We start from the raw sequence: 22,691 nt of genomic DNA on the forward strand, positions 1-22,691 counted from the left end.
TACCAAAGCCACATTGTATTGCTTTGCATTTCAACTAAATTGAACTAATCCTCTCATTGACTTTATTTTGAACCCTGTGCAACTGGAACTAATCTTACCATTTCCAAGTTAGAAGGAAGTTCAAATCCATCAATGTCCCATAAAGTCCTTTATACTTTCTGCACTTTACTTTCTTCATTATGTTTGTGTGCCTGCAGCTTACACTAGAAAAGTTTCAGCAATAAAATATACTTTTTTTAATATTTATTTTTTAGGTGTAGATGGACACAACACAATGCCTTTATTTTTATGTGGTGCTGAGGATAGAACCCGGGTCCCGCCCATGCTGGCGAGCGCTCCACCGCTGAGCCACAATCCCAGCCCAAAACATACTTTTTATACTATTTTGTTTTTTAATAGATTTAATTATAGTAAATGTTTCTTTGCTATTTTTTTGTAACCTCCTCTCCAAATTCTGTTTTTCCCCATTATGGAATCAAAGTAAATTATAATCTTTTCTGATGACAATGCTTTACATATTTAAATGATTCTTAGAGTAGGTTATGTTGTAGTACAGATATTTGTTTCTTGAATATGTATATGTCCATTGTGGGTCATCTGAGAGCTCTGCTGCATGTTACCCTCTCATAGGATTGACAGAAAGGCTGCTATGTTGTTGATCACCAAGACACAGGGAGAGATAAACCTTGTAAATCATGCTCCAGCTCTCAAAGCTTCCTTCTGAAAGTATTCAAATAGCTTTTTCTTATATTTTACCAGCCAATACAAGTTATGGAGCTACCTCAATATCCAAGAAGACAAAGAAATACAATCTTATTATGCAATTGGAAAGAAAACCAGATATATTTAGTCATAGCACTATAAGCAAATTGTATAAGCTCAAGAGTAATTTTTTTAACCAAAAGAATTTTCAGACTTTCATATGATAATAGTTTGCTTTCAGCATCTGCGGGTTGAGTAAACATATAATGACCAACAAATTAGTTTAAATTGAGTAATAATTTTGACTGAATGTTAATTGTAATTGTGCAATTTTCTATGGTCAAACTTTTTTTAAAAAAAATTCTAAATAAAGAAACTTGAATTTTAAGTCAGTGTTACTACAGAAGTGACAGCCCTCCACAGTAATTCTATGGTGTTCCACTCCTAGGATTTAGCTGTCAAGCTCTTGCTCCACAGTCCTGAGCTTCATTCAACTCTCAGTCTTGTTGTAGGTCATCTCACACAGTCCTCTGGACTGCTTGTCCCCGAAATCTGAACATGGTCCTCTCATTTATTCTCCAAGTCACCATTCGCATGATACTCTTATGGCTTGCACATTTACTGGTATCTCAGGGTTAATGGGAGGGGGAAAGTAAATGGTGGAGATGGAGGAGAAAATTAGACATCACGGTTTTGAAGTTTCTTACCTGTCTCTCACCTCCTCCCATCCCAATGCTGAATCCATGTGTCAGTCAACTTTCTAATACTGTGACAAAATACCTGAGATAACCAACTTTGTAAGAGAAAAGATTTATTTTGGCTCACAGTTTTGAAGCTTTCATCCAGGATCATTTAGCCCATTACTTCTAAGCCTATGACAAGGCAGCATACCAGGATAGGAGCACATAGTAGAGAAGGTCTGTTTAACTAATGGTGGCGCAGAGCAAAGAGAGAGGAATTAGAGGAGCCCGGGTTTCTATATTCCCTTCAAAGGCCTGCCCCCAATGACCTAACTTTCTTCTATGGGGCCCTACCTTCTAAAAGTTCTACCCACCCACCCCCAACAGCACCACAGGCTGGGGATCATTGGACCTTTGGGACACATTTAAGATCCAAACTACAGTAGTCTATCATCGGCCCTCTGATGAAACCTGCCCTAATTTCTTCTTAACCCCACCCTTGTATCTCACCTCTGGGTCTCTAGTTATCAAAGAAAACACTCAACTTGGCCATTACTTCTTTTTAGCAGAGCAATTTAGTCCCCCTTTACCTCTTCCATTCTGATTTATTCTAATGCATTCTTTCATCATCAAAGGGCTTATTTATGAATGGTTTCTTAAAAGAATTATCTAACAAATTCTCTACATTTAAAGAGAGAGAAATGGCTAAGAAATTAGTTTCTCTTTAAGAGAAAGGAAAAAAAAGCCTTAGCAAATGTGTTTAATTCCTACTAACCTCATATTTTTTAAAAATATTATAAACATGGATTATTATTTACTCCCAAAGAGTAAATTTGGGAATATTGAGGAAACCAGACCATGATATTACCTTTGAAGACTTCTTAGCTTATCTTCATTTTTATTTGAAGCAGGTAATTAATATAATCAGTGGATTGTAGACAGAGAAGGTCTGAGGGAGGCAAAGAGACTGGGAACATATTGTAGTAACACAGACTAGGAAGGAACAGTAGGAATGAAGAGAAGGCTGGAGTCAACAATATTTAGGAGACAGAATGGAGAGGACCCAATGTGTGAGAGTGAGGGGAAAGAGGAATATTGGGAAGGATGCCTAGTTTGTTGTTTGTACCTATGGGATGGGTATTGGAACAATTCACTATTGCAGAAAATAAATTAGCAATAAATAAAAGAGAAATAACTTTAGTGGAAAATTTGTTTCATTTTGAACAGATTTCATTGTGGATCTGTGAGGCATCCCACATGATATGGGAACAGATTAAGAGTCAGGTTTTTCAGGCAGACTGGACAATAGGAGGTGCATTCTTGAGAAAAGACAAGGCTGCCTCTTTGAACCCTAATGTTCAAAGAGGGGAAGCTTCTAAGTTAAAGTTCCCCCAGGCTGCCTTTATCCTATTTGAAGTCTAAGACTTCTTTGCTGCACAGCATTGGCTTAAAATATAAAAGTGATGTCTAAGTGCTTGAGACTTTAGTCCAGCCACTACCCTTCAAAAAAAATAGGGACTTTTCTCTTCACCTAGACCAAGCAGAGGGATCTCTGCTGATTTGATCTAGTCACTCTACAGAGTGTTGCTTGGACCCCCCAGGATTAAGCCTTAACAGAGTTAGGAGGAGCCCTCTTGTTAGAAGTGAACAATTGCAGCTTGTATGAAATGGATGCTTGATATTTACCAACATGGCTTATTGGTCCCCAACTTTGATTCATTTTTCTTGTGCATACAATTAAAGGCTTCACTGTTTTTCCTTCTTATTTATTTTTGTTGGTAATTCTCTTTTGCCATCAGACAAAAAAAAAAAAAAAACATGTACAGAAAGAGAAAAATGTGATCAACATGGCCCCATTCATATTACTAACAGAAAGCTATAGATTTGGACTCAGGCATCCAACTCCAGCTATAAACCAAGGACTGTCTATGATGGGGAAAAGAGCATGGGAATTAAGGCAGGACACCTGCCTTCAAGTCCTGGGTTTTCATTTACTAGATGGTCCTTTTAGCAAGTCACTTTTCTCCTTTGTGTCTTCCTGACCTATCTGAAAAAAATGGACAAATTATTGTAGATGCTGCTGTCTCGTAGAACTGTTTGGAGAGTGTAGGAACAAAAGACCGAGTAAAATGCTATGGAATCTAAAAAATAAAAAAAATAAAAATACTACATCTTACATGCTGCAACACCAGACTGCTGAGCTTTTGTTGGAAAACAAATGTCTTTCATCTGCTGTTCCTCATAAAGTTCACACTGCCTTCAGTTGTTGTGGAAACATTCTTAATTTAAAAATAATAAGAAGAATAACTCTTCTGTCTTTTGCAGTGCATAGTCTGGGACTGGGACTCCAATGGCAAGCACGACTTCATTGGAGAATTTACCTCGACATTCAAGGAGATGAGAGGAGCAATGGAAGGGAAACAGGTACCTGGCAAACCACCTGGGGTGCTGCCCCAGACACCCTCTGGGATGTTTCCTTAGCACTCAACTGCAAATGAAACTGCCAGAGACTAAGCATCCAAGTATGAGTAAGTCTGATGAAAAGGGACTGTGGTAGATGTTGAGTCTAGACCTAGCCCAACCTAAAGCACTGTGTGACCTTGGTCAAGACACTGCCCCTGAAGGATACATTTTCTCCATCCCGTAAGATGGACAGGTTGAATGACAGAATTTCTCATTTCCTTTAGGTTGGTAGTCTTGGAAAAGTGACTTAATTTCTCTGTGCCTCATTCTTCTGACCCCAAAAACTGAGGGTGATAATTATATCTATATTATAGACTTTTGTGATGATTAAATATAACAATCCACGTTATACACTAGCAGAGCACCTGTTCCATAGCCTCCTCTTCCAAAATACCAGCTCTTAGTGGTATTATTTTTTTCTTTCTTTTCTTTTCTTTTCTTTTTTTTTTTTTTGGGGGGGGGGCACTACATTTCCATGACTTGGCGGCATCACGTTCAGTGCTTTGAAGAAATTATTTGAATTCTCCAAACTTTCATTACAGGCACCAGGTTTTCAACTAGTTCATTAATTTTACTATCACACACTTGATATCAAGATACGCACCCAGACACTGCCACACAACACAAAGACACGTTGCACCACATAGAAACCTAAATCCCTCTTTTTTTCCCTCTCAGACACACACACCCTTAAACTTCAGTCAGTTACTGTTGTTTAGCGTTAACCATGCAACCTCTCGTCCTTGTCCAGTGTGTGTCTCCCACCTTCCAGCTACAGTACCTGAGTCTTTTTTGCTGGAGGGCTTTTTCTGGTTGCTAGAACCTGTTCTGCCCATGCCCAAAGCAGGCAGGAAGTACGGAGGAAGATCTAACACCTTCTGGAAGTAGCCCTCGACAAACAACTAATGAGAATTGGGATGTAAATGCCCCAACTCTCTTGCCCTTCAGATAGCAAAACTCTGAGGCATGTGCTCTGTATGGTTTTCAGAGTTCCCCAACAGGAAAAACCCTAGTTGCCAACAGTGTCACTGAACTGATGACCTACTTTTCCATGGCTACCTCCTCTAATTCCCCACTGAATGGGTGTAATCCTGGTATTACCTGCCAGATGACCTGTTTTCACTTATATCCCTGCCTAAGAGTTTACTCCTGGGGGAAATCATCCCAAGACACCTGCCATTCTTACACTAAGTCTACTGACCCAACAGAGCAGAGAGTAGTGACATCAGAGCACAGGGCTCAGTGTCTTTGAGAAAGTCTCTTCCCTTAGAGTTAAGATCATGTGAATGGTCTGGTCAGAAATCCTGATTAGAGATGATTTCCCAACTCATTTTTCTTCCTTTTATTTTTCTTGGGGAGCAGGGAGGCTGTGCTAGGAATTGAACCCACAGTCACACACCTACCCCAGTTAATTTTTCAAGTTCCCTCTTTCAGATGTAAAGCCAGGATAAAATCAGATTGGATGGAAATTGACTGATAACCTTTAGAGTTTGAAGTTGAACATGAATCAGATCCACTTGTCAAATGTGTACCTTTGCTCTGGAAATTCAAGGGCAGCTATCCACTTAGCTCCTGCAATGGCTCCCATGTGTGTTCTTATGTCCCAGATATTGCAAGCAACGTGTCAAACATGCAGAGACCTCCCACAAGTAGGCATGCAGAGTTTCAGGGCCACGATTACAATCAATACTACGTTATAAGTAAAGTCACTCTCATGATAATAAGAAATATAACCAGAGAAATTGTTACTCCACTTAATGTACAGTAGTTTCAGGCCCTATTGAGCTAATAAATCAATGACAGTTTATCAATACCACCTGCTAGAGTTGTAAAGGGTTTTATAAAGTTCCTGCCTTGTTTACCTCTATAAATAGAAATAGTCAAATCAATGAATATGGGAAACATTTCATCTTTGGGCTCCTGAGAGGGTATTAAAAGTGAGATTGTAACAATATATCATATTTTAAAACCACCAAAGCCTGATGCTTTCAAACGGAAAGAAATCTTTAAGTCTCACTGATGAAATGGACCAGATGCTACTACACCTTAATATATCACTAAGATACCAGAACATTTTAGTTCAGCCACACAGCCCATATTTTAACACATTTGCACACAGTGGGAACTATTCTTTATTGATTTTACAGTATTTACTGGGAAGTACCTAAACTCCAGGAGCTCTGTCAGGCTCTAGTTATACCATGACGTTATCTCTGAAGCTTACAGACTAGTGGGAGTCTGGGTAGAACATAAACATATGCAAATCATGTCCACAAAATAAAAATAAAAATAAAAATGCAGTTACAACTTGTCGTAAATTTTATTTAAAAGCTGAGCCAGGATTTTAGTCAGCTTTTTCACTGCTGTGACTCAAAGACCACACAGAACAACTGTAAAGGAGGAAAGGTTTTTTGTTTTTTTGTTTTTTTTTAAGGGCTCACAGTTTCAGAGGTCTTAGTCCATAGACAGCAGGCTCCATTCCTCAGGGCTTGAGGTGAGGCAGGACTTCATGGTGGAAGAGTGTGGCAAAGGGATCCAGCTCACATGGTGGTCAGCAAGCTGAGAAAGAGACTCCACTCTCCAGATACAAAATATATCTCCCATAGCCACACCCACAATAAACCACTTCCTCCAGCCACACCCCACCTGCCTCCAGTTATCGCTCAATAATCCATTCAGGGATTAATTTACTGATTAGGTTAAAGCTCTGACCAAATCATTTCTCCTCCAAACCTTCTTGCATTGTCTCATATGTGAGCTTTTGGGGGAAACCTCACGTCTAAATCATAACAGCCAGTTTAGGTACAAAAGTGTGTGCTGCAAGAGATAATCCAAAAAGGCAACATTTAAGTTGAGGTCCTTGAAATATGAAGAGAAGCAAAGGGTGTATCAAGTGAGAAAAAGGCCCTGCAGGCAGAGGGAAGAGCATGGTGAAAGGTGGAGGCAGGAAAGATCTTGGTGTGGTTGAGCACTTGGAAAGAATCCAGTGTATCTGGAGCAGAGAGAGCAAGGGAGCCATGCATGAGCTGTGGTCAAATCAGGGCAGAGGCCAGCAAAAGCAGATTTTGGTAGATTCTTCTAAATGCCATGAGGGTGCACTCACGTGGTTATTTAAATTTTAATTAATTAAAATTAAATTAAAAATTCAATTCATCAGTCACGTTAGCCACATTTCAGGTACTCAATAGCCTCCTGTGACTGGCAGCTATGATCTTGGATGTGCAAATAGAAACTATTTCCATCATTGCAGACGGTTCTATTGAACAGAGCTTCAAAGGGTTTTAAGCTAGAGGTGACACGACTGGTTTTAATTTTTTGAAAGATCGTTCTGTCTACTGCATAGATAATCAATTAAAGAGTGGCAAGGGAGTGAGGCAGGGAGATCTGTTAGGAGACTGTCAGGACTGAATAAATGGTAATGGAGATAGAGACAAAAAGAGAGATTTAAGATACGTTTTGGAGATGGGAACCATAAAATTTGTTGAGGAATGGGATACCAGGGAGAAAGGGAAGGAGAAAAAGGATGATGTAAAGATGCATTGATCCTGGAAATAAGGAAGTTTTGTGGCAGGGATGTGCAGTTTGTGAATAAAATTATAGAATTAGGTTCTGGAATCATCCTGATTAAGAATTGGAACTGGAAAAATTGGAACTCAGGGGAGAAGCTGGCCTATAAATGAATTTTGGGAGCTGCCAACAAATAAATGCTATTTAAAGTTGACAGAAGGTATGAGTAACTGGGAGAGAGGACAGAAGAGAGGTCAGATGAGGTTTCAACCCTGAGGAACCTCAGTGAGCAGCATCAGAGGGAGAAAGAAGATGGTACCATTCAAGCAAACTTCTTGTACAAGTCATGGTTCTTGATTAATTCTTGAGTACCCTTCATAAGCACCCTTAGTTTAAAGTGGCCCAAGGGAAGATTTTCAAGCCCAAATGGGGGATCCCCCACAAGACCCTCCTAGAGGGAGACCAGGATTTTGAGTGACACTGATGCCAATGTGAATCCCAGAGTCAGCTGTTACCACCTATATGACCTGGGCAAGTTTCTTCTCTTCTGTGAGCCTCATCTTGGACTCATAAAAGTAGGTTGTGAGAAGAATTAAATGGGATTTCGAAGTAGACAGATCATAGGTGGGACAACTTCATTCCCAGACAATGCAGTTTACTTAGACCTGGTTCATCAGCCCCCCTACCACCCCATAGGTACAAAGGCCCTAAATACCTACAGGTTTTGAATCTACTTTCTTGGGAGCCCTTGCTTGGCTAAACTAACTTATCCTACACTACCAAGTTATCTTGGCCCGAGATGAAAGTGAGTTGACTTTTCATGGATAAGCATTATAATTCTTAACAAAATTTAGAATCTAAGGTTTCATCTCACTCTAGTCAGAATGGCAGTTATCAAGAACACAAATAACAATAAATGCTGGTGAGGATGTGGGGGGAAAGGTATGCTCATAAATCATTGGTGGGACTGCAAATTAGTACAACAACCATGGAAAGCAATGTGGAGATTCCTCAAAAAAACTAGAAATAGAACCACCATATGACCCAGCTATCCCACTCCTTGGTATTTATCCAAAAGAACTAAAATCAGCATACTACAGTGATTCAGCCACTTCAGTTCACAATTCACAACAGGCAAATTATAGAATCAACCTAGATGCCTGTTGATAGATGAATGGATCAAGAAAATGTGGTATATATGCACAATGGAGTTTCACTCACCCACAAAGAAGAATGAAATAATGGCATTTCTGTAAATGAATGGAAATGGAGGAAAAAATGTGCTTAGTGAAATAAGGTAGGCTCAGAAAATCAAGGGTAAAATGTTTTATTTCATATATGGAAACAAGAGCAAATGCACCAAAGAGAATTTCACCTTTATGTATATATAGAAAATACCAATCAGAAATAAATAAATAAAAGAGTGAAAGAAAGATCAGTAGAGTATAGGAAGGAGAATAGAAGGAGAGAGGAGGAGAATGGGGAGAATAGGAATTGAAATCAAATTCCTTGCATGCATGATTTTGTCAAAATTAACCCAAATACTATGCATGATTATAATTCTCTAAAAACAATAGAACTCGGAACTCAGGAGACTAGCATAAGCTTTTTTACGCAGTGGAAAAAAACTTCCCAGAAGCAAGGAACAGATGCTTTCCAGGCCTTTGCTAATGTCCCATTGACCAAAATAAGTCACATGGCAAAGCTCAGCCCCATTCTGGGATGGAATTATAGAAACACATGGGCACAAACAGGAGTGGACCACGAGGCCTCTGAAGTGTCAGTCTGCCCCTCTCACATCGGCCTCAGAAACTGCTTCCTATCAGGCACTTTTGATTGTCAAGGGGTGAAATTTTGTCTCTTTGGTGGAAATCCCAGGATCCAACTCCCAGAGGATGGTGGGCAGGAGCATTTAATGGCTCTTGAATGTTTGTCTCGTGGTTGATTTAGTCCCATGAAATCTGGAGGCTGGAAAGGTTGAAAATTATTCTTCCACATTTCCCCTTAACTCCCTAACTTCTCAGGTCTCAGCCATTCTTATCTCTCATAGGAGTCCCTTTGGAGATCAATTATGCCACTGTTGTAACACACGTGAATCCACTATTTCAGACTTCAGTGAAGTCTGGCGTAAACTCATCAGTGTTCTTACTAACATCTGCAGCTAACATTCAATGCTCCTCACTTTTCCTACCTTTTCAGCCAATTACCAGGTGCTAAGACTTAGCACTGTGTATCACTCACCTGTATGTCTGCAGTTCTCTTATTTTCTCTGTTGTTTAATTTGACCCTATGAATAGTAAGCATTTACTGTGTGCCAGGCACTGGCCCGTAATTGTTACATAGATTAATCATGCAATTATCACTATAATCCTACGAAATAGATATCATTCTAAGCTCCATTTTATAGAGGAGTTGCCTAAGGCATAGAGGAATCAAGTCATTTGCCAAAGGTCACATAGCTGGGAAATGGAGGAGCTGGAATTTGAACCAGGCAGTAATATTAGAGTCTCACCCTGTCATTCAACCTTACTGTTCCCCTCGATGCAAGTGTTACTATCTAAACCACTCTCAGCCCTCCACCTCAGTGTGTCCACAGAAGTATCCAACATCTTGGCCTCATTAAATGACTTGACTTCCTCCTGGGCAGCCTCTCAGGCTATGACCCTTCTTGTTGCAGGTACAGTGGGAGTGCATCAATCCCAAGTACAAAGCCAAGAAGAAGAATTACAAGAACTCAGGCATTGTGATTCTGAATCAGTGCAAGGTACGTAGGCAGCCCTCTCTTCCAGGAGTATGAAGCTAAGTCTGTCTGGAAGGAGCAGTTCAGGCTATGTGATCAGAGGGAGACAGTGTGACAATGAAGAGATCTTTTTTTAAGACAAGGAGAAGGAAAGGGGAAACACTGGGGAATGGCATTGGCCAAATTATATTGTTATATGGTGTGCATGTACCAATATGTGATTAAAAAAAATCCAACCATTATGTGCAATTATAATGCACCAATAAACATATGGGAAAAAAACCAAAAATTAGAAATTCAATATATTAATGGATATACAAAGAGAAATGTAATCATAGGTTCCTTGGAACGAATCATAGATGCCAATGCCACTATTCCTACCCCCAAGGACAGCCCTTGCCCTCAAAGACAAGGGAATCCTGGTCACTGGTTAAGCTCCTCTCTGTTCAGGAAGATACCCAAGTCAATAGCCAATATTTCTAGGACACTTACTATGTCCCTGTCACAGTGTTCAGTGCTTTATATGTGCTATCTCACTCATGTTGAAAGGGACCATGTAAAAAAAATCATGGAAGAAGATTAAAGGGCCTAGAAATTCCTCCTAAAGAGGTTCAACTTTGCAGAAAATTCCATATGCTAATAATTAAATCTCTTAAATTACATCTGAGAATAATTCTGCTGCTAGTTCGGTACTTACTATATAAGAGTAACTTCAATAAAGACTATGTAACTGTCACCACAAGCCTTTTAAATGAAGTAATTCAAGTAGCTCAGAGTCATGCGAGTGGTAAATGTAACAATGGAGATGTTAAGATGTCTACCTGACTCTACCATATGCACACACACACACACACACACACACGGGGACATGGGGTGGGGAGAGAGAGATGCTCCCGAATTTATAATGGGGTTATATCCCAGTAAACCCATGGAAAGTTGAAAATAACATAAGTAAAAAATTCATTTAATACTTAATACACATAAACTACCAAACATAGTACACTGTAGACTATTGGTTATTTACCCTCATGGTCTTGTGACCAACTGCAAGCTGGTTCTCTGCTGCTACCCAGCACTGAGAGAACATCATACTGCATCTGCCTAGCCTGCAAGATTATCAAAACTCAAGGTATGGTTTGTACTGAAAGCAAATCACTTTTAGAACTTCAAAAAGTAAGTAACATCACAAGATGAGTCCTTATAAATTAGACACTGTGTGTATATCAGGTCACTTCTCCCAAACTGGTTTCTCCCTGGCAGCCAACTGCTGCAGGATCATATCCTTCTATAATGACAGTAAAGGAAAAGGTTGGTTGGTCTGATTTAGGTCACATGCCCACCCTTTGAGCCTATCACTGAAACTAACTATGCCTGGAATCATTGTTTTATTCATTTAAAAAAAAATTATGCTTTGGCATCTTTGGGCTTTGTGGATCCAAGAAGGAACTGCCATATCCCTTGCTGTCTAATATGCCTTTGATATGCAAACTAACCAATCTGGAGTCCATACCCTCAACCACCCTCCTTATTAAACTCAGATATATCACACCCACTCCCCCTGCATTATATCCCCACAGGGACAGGTTTTAGATAACTAGAGACAACCTGTAGTTCAAAGTCTGCTGAAAGGATTCAAACTACGCAATCCTAAGACTGGTTGACTGCTTATCCTGCCTCATCCATTCTCTCTTGTGAAAATCACAATGAAGGCTTTTATCCAAACTTTCATCTCACTCCTTCCACTCCCTGACTGACCCCGATGTTGCCCACGGGACCCTCCTATGTGCTACGACATACCTTCTACCCTGTGTCATTCATCTAATCATACCTATACAAATCAAATACTGGGTATACTCAAAACAGCCATGTGACCATGCCTGTGCCCAGGCAAGCAGGAGAAAGATATAGATGAACCAATTCAATGGTTATCTCTCTCCTTAAGGTGACTGTACATTCTCTGTTCTGAGCTTCCATCTGAGAATAATTGAGTTGATCTGATAATACAGCACTCAAATGCCACTGCTGTTCAGTCACTCCCAAGATCTTACCTCCTTGATACTCTGTCAGGGAAAGCATTGCCATAAGAAAGCCAAGAACAGGCACTATCCAGAGGACTCAGTGATCATCAACCCCGGGAAAAACCTGCCCATAGATGTGTGCCACCAGGAGGTAGGATCTCCAGAGGCCAACACAGGATTTCGTGTCAGTCTCTGAGAAGCTTCCATCAAATGGAATCTGAGAAGTGAAGGAAGAGAATCAGTTACTGGCTGTCCAGGTAAAAGGGTCCATTCTATAAGGTCCCTGGCTGCAGCTACCGCATCTGTTTCTCTCATCAACTGCATAGTGAGTGCTCAATAAATTCTTGTTGAATAAATGAGTAAATGAATATCACTAAGAGTCAAGCAGCAGAATCTTTTTTTTTCTTCTCCAATTTCTACTTATTTTTTATTGATTTTATTTTTTAAATACACGACAGCAGAATATATTACAATTCTTATCACACATATAGAGCACAATTTTTCATATTTTTATGTAAAGTATGTTCACCCCAATTCATGTCTTTATACATGTACTTGGTTTTTTTGCATTACAATTCTTATTACACATACATACCACAATTTTTCATATCTCTATTTGTTTATAAAGTAGGTTGAAACCCAATTCGTGTCTCCATACATGTACTTTGGATAAAGATGTCCATCACATTCCACCATCCTTGCTAATCCACTGCCCTCTTTCCCTCCCACCCCTCTGCCCAATCTAGAATTCATCTATTCCTCCCATCTCCCCCTCCCTACCCCACTATGAGTCAGCCTCCTTATATCAGAGAAAATATTCAGCATTTATTTTTTGGGATTGGCCAACGCCATCCATTTACCTGCAAATGCCATGATTTTATTCTCTTTTATTGCTGACTAAAATTCCATTGTGTATATATGCCACATTTTCTTTATCCATTCATCCACTGAAGGGCATCTAGTTTGGCTCCATGGTATAGCTATTGTGAATTGTGCTGCTATAAACATTGATGTGGCTGTGTCCCTGTAGTATGCTGTTTTTAAGTCCTTTGGGTATAGTCCAAGGAGAAGGATACCTGGGTCAAATGGTGGTTCCATTCCCAGCTTTCCAAGAAATCTCCATACTGCTTTCCATATTGGCTGCACCAATTTGCAGTCCCACCAGCAATGTATGAGTGTGCCTTTTTCCCCACATCCTCGCCAACACTTATTATTGTTTGTCTTCCTAATAGCTGCCATTCTGACTGGAGTGAGATGGTCTCTTAGAGTAGTTTTGATTTGCATTTCTTTGATTGCTAGAGATGATGAACATTTTTTCATATATTTGTTGATTGATTGTATATCCTCTTATGAGAAGTTACTATTCAGGTCCTTGGCCCATTTGTTGATTGGGTTATTTGTTTTTTCAGTGCTTAGCTTTTTGAGTTCTTTATATACCCTAGAGATTAGTGCTCTATCTGATGTGTGAGGGGTAAAGATTTGCTCCCAGGATGCAGGCTTTCTGTTCACCTCACAGATTGTTTCCTTTGCTGAGAAAAGACTTTTTAGTTTGATTCCATCCCATTTATTGATTCTTAGTTTTAATTCTTGCGATATAGGAGTCTTATTAAGGATGTTGGGGCCTAATCCCACATGATGAAGATTAGGACCTACTTTTTCTTTCTATTAGATGCAGAGTCTCTGGTTTAATTCCTAGGTCCTTGATCCATTTTGAGTTAAGTTTTGTGCATGGTGAGAGATATGGGTTTAATTTCATTTGTTGCATATGGATTTCCAGTTTTCCCAGCACCATTTGTTGAAAATGCTATCTTTTCTCCAGTGCATGTTTCTGGCACCTTTGTCTAATATAATATAATTGTAATTGTAATTTTGTGGGTTAATATCTGTGTCCTCTATTCTGTACCATTGGTCTAACAGTCTGTTTTGGTGCCAATATCATGCTGTTTTTGTTATTATTGCTCTGTAGTATAGTTTAAGGTCTGGTATAGCGATGCCACCTGCTACACTCTTCCTGCTAAGGATTGCTTTAGCTATTCTGGGTCTCTTATTTTTCCAGATGAATTTCATAATTGCTTTTTCTATTTCTATGAGGAATGCCATTGGGAGTTTGATTGGAATTGCATTAAATCTGTACAGTGCTTTTGGTAGTATGGTCATTTTGATAATATTAATTCTGCCTATCCAAGTTAGTAAGGCAGATATTTTCATCTTCTAAGGTCTTCTTTGATTTCTCTCTTTAGGGTTCTGTAGTTTTCATTGTATAGATCTTTCACTTCTTTCATTAAGTTGAATCCCAAGTATTTTTTTTTTTGAGGTTATTGTGAATGGGGTAGTTTTCCTCATTTCCTTCTCAGAGGCTTTGTCACTGATATACAGAAATGCCTTTGATTTAAAGGTGTTGATGTTATATCCTGCTGCTTTGCTGAATTCATTTACTAGTTCTAGAAATTTTCTGGTGGAGTTTTTTTTGGGGGGGGTCTTTTAGGTATAGAATCATATAGAATCATATCGTCAGAAAATAAAGCTAATTTAACTTCTTTTTCCTATACATATCCCTTTGATTTCTTTCATTTGTCTAATTGTTCTGGCCAGTGTTTCAAGAACTATGTTGAATAGAAGTGGTGAGAGAGGGCATCCCTCTTTCACAGCTTTTAGAGGGAATGCCTTCAATTTTTCTCTGTTTAGAATGATGTTGGCCTGAGGCTTAGCATAAATAGCCTTTACGATGTTGAGATATGTTCCTGTTATCCCTAGTTTTTCTAGTGTTTTGAACATAAAGGGGTGCTGTATTTTGTCAAGTGTTTTTCTTCATCTATTGAGATGATCATATCTATTGATGTGATGAATTACATTTATTTATTTCCGTGTATTGAACCAACCTTACATCCCTGGGATGAATCCCACTTGATCATGGTGCACAATCTTTTTGATATGTTTTTGTATTCGATTTGCCAGAATTTTATTGAGAATTTTTGCATCTATGTTCATTAGAGTTATTGGTCTGAAGTTTTCTTTCTTTGATGTGTCTTTGCCTGGTTTTGGGATTAGGGTGATATTGGCCTCATAGAATGAGTTTGGAATTACTCCCTCTTTTTCTATTTCCTGAAATAAATTGAAAAGTATTGGTGTTAGTTCTTCTCTAAAGGGCTTGTAGAACTTGGCTGTGTATCCATTTGGTCCTGGGCTTTTCTTGGTTGGTAAGCTTTTTATGGCTTCTTCTATGTCCTCACTTGATATTGGTCTGTTTAAATTGTGTATATATTCCTGACTCAATCTGGGCAAATCGTATGACTTAAGAAATTTGTTGAGGATTTGGAAGATGGCGGCGAGGGGAGTGCATTACCCCCGTGTGCTGCTTCACTGTGTGGGAGTATGACAAGTCAGGACGGCTAAAGGATATCTTGTTAGGAATTTCCAGCAATAGTGGGGTGCTCCGGAACCTGGAGGAAGGATTTCCATCGCACGAGGATCGGCTACGGGGACTCAAACGCGAGAGGTTTGTCGCACGGAGGGTAACTGCTTATTCAGCAAATCGCCCCGCGGCTAGAGTCTGCAGTGTGCGCTGGGATAGAGACAGGGGTTACAGCGCTGCAGTTTCTGCCAGCCGCGCAAGCACCGTACTCAGGGCTGAATTCTGGGTTCCAGACGGGGTAAGGAAGCGGTCCTGCTCGGTTCTACACACCGGTCAGTCCACAGAGGAGGCCAGCAGCCACCATCTTGGTAAACTGACGTCACGTCCCCTGTTTTCGACTGACCGCAACTCATTCAGCCATAGATCAGGTAATTCCAGGCTACAATTCGCCTGTGGCTTGCAAACAGATTGCTAGGGTTCTGCGCCTGGGTGCTTCTAAGAACCTGAGCCTATCGGAGCGAACGCCGAGCGCGGGGCGCCCGAGTTCCGGCTCCCGGAACCGCCCCGCGGAGGCTGCTTCATGAACCCTGCCCCTATCAGAGCATACAACAAGCACTAAGCAGCCAAACTCCGGCTCCCGGAACTGAGCCTGCGGGGACTGCTTCTTGGAGCTTACAGGAGTTCGGAGAGGCCGAGCTTACACCGAGTTCGGAGAGGCCGAGTTCCGGCTCCCGGAACTTCCCNAATAAAAAAAATTAAAGAAAAAAAAAAAAAAAGAAATTTGTTGATGTCTTCAATGTCTTCTATTTTATTGGAGTATGAGATTTCAAAATAATTTCTAATTATCCTCTGTATTTCTGTAGTGTCTGTTGGGATACTACCTTTTTCATCACATATGCTGGTAATTTGAGTTCTCTCTCTCCTTCTCATCATTAGCATGACTAAGGGTCTGTCGATTTTATTTATTTCCTTTTTCAAAGAACCAACTTTTTGTTTTGTCAATTTTTTTCAATTGTTTCTTTTGTTTTGTTTTCATTGATTTCAGATCTAATTTTAATTATTTCTTGGCTTCTACTGTTTTTGCTGCTGGTTTGTTCTTTTTTCAGGGCTTTGAGATGTAGTATGAGGTCATTTATTTGTTGACTTTTTCTTCTTTGAAGGAATGAACTCCAAGCAATGAATTTTCCTCTTAGTACTGCCTTCATAGTGTCCCAGAGATTTTGATATATTGTGTCTATGTTCTCATTTACCTCTAGGAATTTTTAAATCTCCTCCTTAATGTCTTCTGTAACCCATTGTTCATTCAGTAGCATATTGTTTAGTCACCAGATGATGGAGAAATTTTTATTTTTTATTTTGTCATTGATTTCCAATTTCATTCCATTATGATCTGATAAAATGCATGGTAGTATCTTTACTTTTTTGTATTTGCTAAGAGTTGCTTTGTGGCATAGTATATGGTCTATTTTAGAGAAGGATCCATGTGCTACTGAGAGAAATTGTATCCACTTGATGCAGATTGAAATATTCTATATATGTCAGTTAAGTCTAAGTTATTGATTGTGTTATTGAGTTCTATAGTTTCTTTATTCAACTTTTGTTTGGAAGATCTGTCCAGTGGTGAGTGGTGTGTTAAAGTCACCTAAGATTATTGGGTTATGGTCAATTTGACTCTTGAACTTGAGAAGAGTTTGTTTGATGAACATAGCTGCACCATTGTTTGGGGCATATATATTTATGATTGTTATGTCTTGTTGGTGTATGGTTTCCTTGAGCAGTATGTAATGTCCGTTTTCACTCCTTTTGATTAACGTTGGCTTGAAGTCTATTTTATTTGATATGAGTATGGCTACTCCTGCTTGCTTCCGCTACCATGTGAGTGGTATGATTTTTACCAACCTTTCACCTTCAGTCTGTGTATGTCTTTTCCGATAAGATGAGTCTCCTGTAGGCAGCATTTTGTTGGATCTTTTTTTAAATCCAATCTGTTAGCCTATGTCTTTTGATTGGTGAGTTTAAGCCATTAACACTTAGGGTTACTATTGAGACATGGTTTGTATTTCCAGCCATATTTGTTTGTTTTTGTTATTTTTCTTGAATTGGTTTTCCTCTTTGATTAGTTTTTCCTTTAGTACTACTTCCCTCAAACAGCAGAATCTTAAAGAAGCAAAAATTAAGACCAGAAGTCAACGAAGTACATGAGAACACAGATGATGGTAGCTGGCAGGAAGCAATGATCACGAGGGTTCCAGCATAAAAGTCAAAAGGATGAACTGTGCAGTCCAGACTTCCATAATATGAATCCCCAATCCCACCATCTACTAGCTTTGTGATCTTAGCCTTAGTTTTCTCATCTACAAAATGAGCATAATAATAACAATAATATAATCTCCATAAGGCCATTCTAAAAATTAAATGAAGTAAAATATGTTAAGTGCCTAGTACACACTAAGTACTCAAGAAATGATAGTCATTGTTGTTTATGGCAGGAAAAGGATTTAATTAACAGCAAATTGTCAGTAAAAGCCTTCCCAGCTAATTGAATCTGAAAGCCACCAATCTCAATTACCCGCATATTAAGAATATTATCAGTCCTGGGACATGGGCACAGGAAAGAAAGACTGAAGCCAATTATGAGACATTATTGATTCCAAAACAGAAGTAACCTTTGAAAATATAGTTTGGGTTTCACCCCAGAGGCAGAAGTTGATTAAAATCATATACAAACCCAAAAGAAAAGAACAGGGAATGGATATTTGCAGCCCTCCCAGGCTCATCTGCATTGACCTTGGTTTCTTTCTCTCTTCTAATGGAACAAAATCAACTCACCCCTTTGCTGCCCACAGATTTCTTTCTTGCTCTTTCTTCTGGTTTAGCAGCCCATCCCTAAAGTTTAGGCCTTCACACTGCAAGGAAAAAGATGGTGCTGTTTTTAAGCTGGTTTCCTCTCCTCTTACGCAGATCCACAAGATGCACTCCTTCTTGGACTACATCATGGGTGGCTGTCAAATCCAGTTTACAGTAAGTTGATTGTTTGTTCATTCTTCTTCAGAGGGAAAGAAAGGGGAATGGTACTGGGTCAGTTTTGTTCAAGTCTCCTTGCTGATGTCATGTGTGGAATCATGTTTCACAAATGAGTTTATGCTCCTATTTTCTCCAGTGCATATGGTTCTCAGCATCATAGCAGGATTCTTGCCATGCAATCTCAGGTGATTTGAGGAACCCTCCTGATGCTTTCCATTCCCTCAGTAACCCTATGAGGAATGAAATGTAGGTTGCCAGATTTCAACACTTGGTGAGAAGCATGGGTAGGAAATGAGTCATGCTAGTAAGTTTCACTGAGCTAAAACAGATGCCTTAGTTGTGCTCGAGTGGCCAGAAGACAAATACCAGTGTCATACATGAGGGTTAGTGCCAAGGGCTTATCAGTCAATAAAAAGGTAAATTCCAAAGATTGTGGAACCAGATTGAAATCAGGCTGAGAAATAGAATGGATGTCTAGTCTTAGCACATGAATTGATGATCATCCCTATATAACCTGTGAGTTCATGGGATTTACATACTCCTGATGTGTATGGGGTGGGTGACCTGGGTCTTTTTAAAGTCCCCCAGGTAGGTCAAGTTTGTGAGACCATCTGCCCAGGAACCACTTGCTTTCATTAACTTCACATTGAAAATCTTCCTAGGCTGGGGCAGATGTAACCTCCAGGAAAAAAAAAAAAATCCCCAGAACCAGATGGCAAAATAGAGATATGCTAAAACCCATGGGAAAGCAACATGAACATAAATCAGAGAGATACAATCTGTACAGTATTTGTTTCTCAACTCACAGAAGCACACCCATGGAACTAAGCCCTCTTTAGTTCCCTGGCCTGCCTCAGACAGGTGAGAAAGGCATGGAAAATGGGTTTAATTTTTTTGTACAGGTTTGGGACCCAAAAGAGTCGACAAAACTAACATATACCTAGGACCAGAAATAGTGGTGCTCAAAGGACTAAAAGAGGGAATCACAAAGGGTAATTAAGTTGTAATTTGATAGACCCAAGTTTTCTTAGCTAAATGCTTATCTGTTCCACTCAGAAAAGTCTACCTATGACCTGCCTAAACTCAGGGCACTGCTCACTTACTCTTGAATACTTTTTGTGTGTGTGTGTGTGTGTGTGTGGTATTGAGGATTGAACCCAGGGCCTTGTGCATGCTAGGCAAGCACTCTACCAACTGAGCTATATCCCCAGCCCTTTACTTACTCTTGAATACTTTAAAGGAGCTAATTATTTGGTCACTTGTCCAAAGCCTAAGATTCTCTAATGATCCAGCGGCCCATCCCTCCTACATGCACACTGGCACTTACAAAAGGTAGTGAACAGGTTTACTGTGGGCACACAACTAACACATCTGTTTGATCGGTTCTCTGCTGTTCCAGGTCTATACAAAGGGAAGCAGGGAGGTCATCAATGACAACTACTGGAAATAGTTTCCCAAGATGTTAGGCAAAGGAACAGTTTCAGAAAACTATTTATAGGTTTTCCAAGGGAAAGCTTTATTGATTTCAGTTTGTTTTAGATTCTATAGCTCCTATGCTCTTGAAGAACTTTTTATTCAACCTTCAAAGGCATGCTTTGCCCTTGGAATTGTGCTGCAAAGAATCAGCCCCCGCAAACCCAAGAGTTTAATCCCAAAGCATTCCCAGCTCCTTCCCTACCCTGAGTCTTGGATATCCCGGTGGCCTGTCTGACACAGGAATGTTGCCCTTCTTTCTTTGTTTTCTCCCTTCTCACTTGGCTAATTTTCCCCAAATGGGAAGGGGAAGTGTTTGCCACCAACCGTACCCCAGTCCTGAACTCTCATCCCTTCCAGTGCCAACTGAGGGACTCTGGGGTATTTGAGTGGAGAGAGCAGTATGCACCAAGGAATGAAAAGATGAGAAGAACGTGCAGATAAATGCTGAAAGAAGGGGGACAAGACATCAATAGTTCCTGCCACAAAACTCTTCCTCCTGCAGCGTTGCAGGCTGGAGACTCAGAAGAGGATTGCTAGGTATTCCACGTTGAGTGTGCTGTTAAAGAAAACATCCTAGTTACCTCAATGTCATTTTCCTCCAAAATTAACCTGCTTTCTCATATAAATCTTATTGCTCAAGCAGTACAATCTAACATAAATTATAAATCAGAATGCAAACAGTAAAAATTAACATATTTAATTTGGTCTAGAAGTGTTTACTTTCTTCCCAATAATTCTACTGAAGCCATGTGGCAATACGAAAAGGAAATGGCAGAGATGAGAAGAGAGGAGAAGAGAGAGAGAAAAGTGTTCTGTTACAGTAATTTTTTTTTTTTTTTTGGTACTAGGGAGTAAACCCAAAGTGACACTTTACCACTGAGCTACTAAGCTGCCCCAGCCCTTGTTTGTTTGTTTGTTTGTTTGTTTCTAGACAGGTCTCACTAAGTTGCTGAGGCTAGCCTGAAACTTGCAGTCCTCCTGCCTCAGCCTCCCGAGTTGCTGGGATTATAGGTGTGTGCTACTGCTATGGGCCCTCTGAACCTCCTTGAGCCAAAACTTCCCATTGGCACATGATAGGCTCCATGGCTCCTGAGCAAACCCAGTAGCTTTAGCAGAGACAAACTTTCTGTTACTCTGGAGAATGACCCTCAGGAGCCAGAGGTAACATGTGGTTCTGAATGTTCTCCATTTGCTCCTCAGGAGCTATTCCTCCTTCTCCACCTCCGCTCTCTGTGCCCCAGGAGACTGACCTCTGGATACACTAGCCAGGCTCTCCTGCTGTTAGCCCTTGGTTGGATTTGACAAGCAAGAGGTACCATTCAGAGATCAAATAGGAGATAACAACCAGGAATAGTCATTCCCCCAGCTTTCTGCCTGCCAAGCTGTGGTTTGGCAGCGGCCTTCTTCCTCTGCAGAAGGCAACCGTTCCCATCAGGTTCCCTGTCCTGCAGATGGTTCTAGTAATTGCTGAGTTCTCATCATTGCTCCTCCCTACCTTTTCTGGTTGGTTTCACCTTAATTATTGCCAATCATCTCTTTTCAATGGGTTGTTTGTTTCCTATAGAGACTCTGACCAGCACAGATGACATGCAGGAGCTTAAAGAAAGGTCTTGCACCTCCCATAGATGTTGGTGCTTCCACTTCAACTTAAGAGAATTAAAGCCAGGTGCAGAGGTGCACACCTGTAATCCCAGGGCCTTGGAAGGCTGAGGCAGGAGGATCACGAGTTCAAAGCCAGCCTCAGCAACTTACCCAGGCCCTGAGAAACTCATGCTATTAGAAAGTGCTGGAGATTTGGCTCAGTGGTTAAGTACCCCTGGGTTCAATACCTGGTACAAAAAAAAAAAAGAGAGAGAGAGAGAGTATTAAAGATGAGATATCCTTGTCTTTAGATGTGAGGCTTCTCAAAATGTTTTTGTTGAATTGTAATCAATCAAACCCTAAACCTTTAAGGGAACATAAATTGTAGGGAAAGAAACAAACTGAATGGATATATATGATACTGGGCTTTTTTTTTTTTTTTTAGAGCACCTTCATGAACCTAAGTATTTATGCACATGCACTTATATTTTCCAATGGCAAATACCACGACCTTACTTGGGTTAATATGAATAAGCAGGATATATTTAGGGGGATGTTGGAAAGCACTTGGGGCTCCAAACTTGAGCGGATTTGAATTCCAAGGTCATTTGGTAGATAATGGAATGTCCAAAAGGATCATGAACATGGCATTGAAGCCAGTAGCAAATGCTTTAGAGAAGTAAATTGGGGTGGGGGGTGCTGGGGTTGTGGCTCAGAGGAAGAGTGCTCGCCTAGCATGCATAAGGCACTGGGTTCGATCCTCAGCACCACATAAAAATAAAATAAAGGGATTGTGTCCACCTACAACTAAAAATAAATGTTTAAAAAAAAGAAGAAGTAAATCTGGGAATGTTTGCTAAAAGGTATTGATGATTGTCAAGGGAGTATAAAATATGGAGTAAGAAGAGACTCAAACCCACCACAATAGGCCTGGTGCAAGTTAGGGGGAAAAGGCTGAACGAGTATGGCACCAATAGGAAGAGGTATTGTGGGAAGAGACAATAAGCCGGGGTCTATGACACAATGAGGAGACTGAAAGCAGAGAGTATGATGAGTTCATGAAGAAGCGAAGAGTTTTTTGCCTTCCTGGCAGAATATGGCCATCTTGTTCATGCAAATATACAAGTTAAGAGAAACTTGAGGATGAA

At 40.1% G+C, this 22,691-nt stretch overlaps 1 protein-coding gene across 2 annotated transcripts in view; it reads left to right on the forward strand.

Annotated features, from left to right (window-relative positions):
• Cpne4 (copine 4) overlaps positions 1 to 22,691 on the forward strand; it is a 470,863-nt gene that overhangs the window by 412,772 nt on the left and 35,400 nt on the right. For both annotated transcript variants that reach the window (XM_015487310.2, XM_048793882.1), the window contains exons 8-10: positions 3,708 to 3,806; positions 10,030 to 10,116; positions 18,424 to 18,483. In XM_015487310.2, the coding sequence (XP_015342796.1) occupies positions 3,708 to 3,806; positions 10,030 to 10,116; positions 18,424 to 18,483 (246 nt within the window). The remainder of the gene's footprint in view (positions 1 to 3,707; positions 3,807 to 10,029; positions 10,117 to 18,423; positions 18,484 to 22,691) is intronic.

This window comes from Marmota marmota, unplaced genomic scaffold (genome assembly GCF_001458135.2).
Source record: "Marmota marmota marmota unplaced genomic scaffold, marMar, whole genome shotgun sequence".
NCBI classification, from domain to species: Eukaryota; Metazoa; Chordata; class Mammalia; order Rodentia; family Sciuridae; genus Marmota; species Marmota marmota.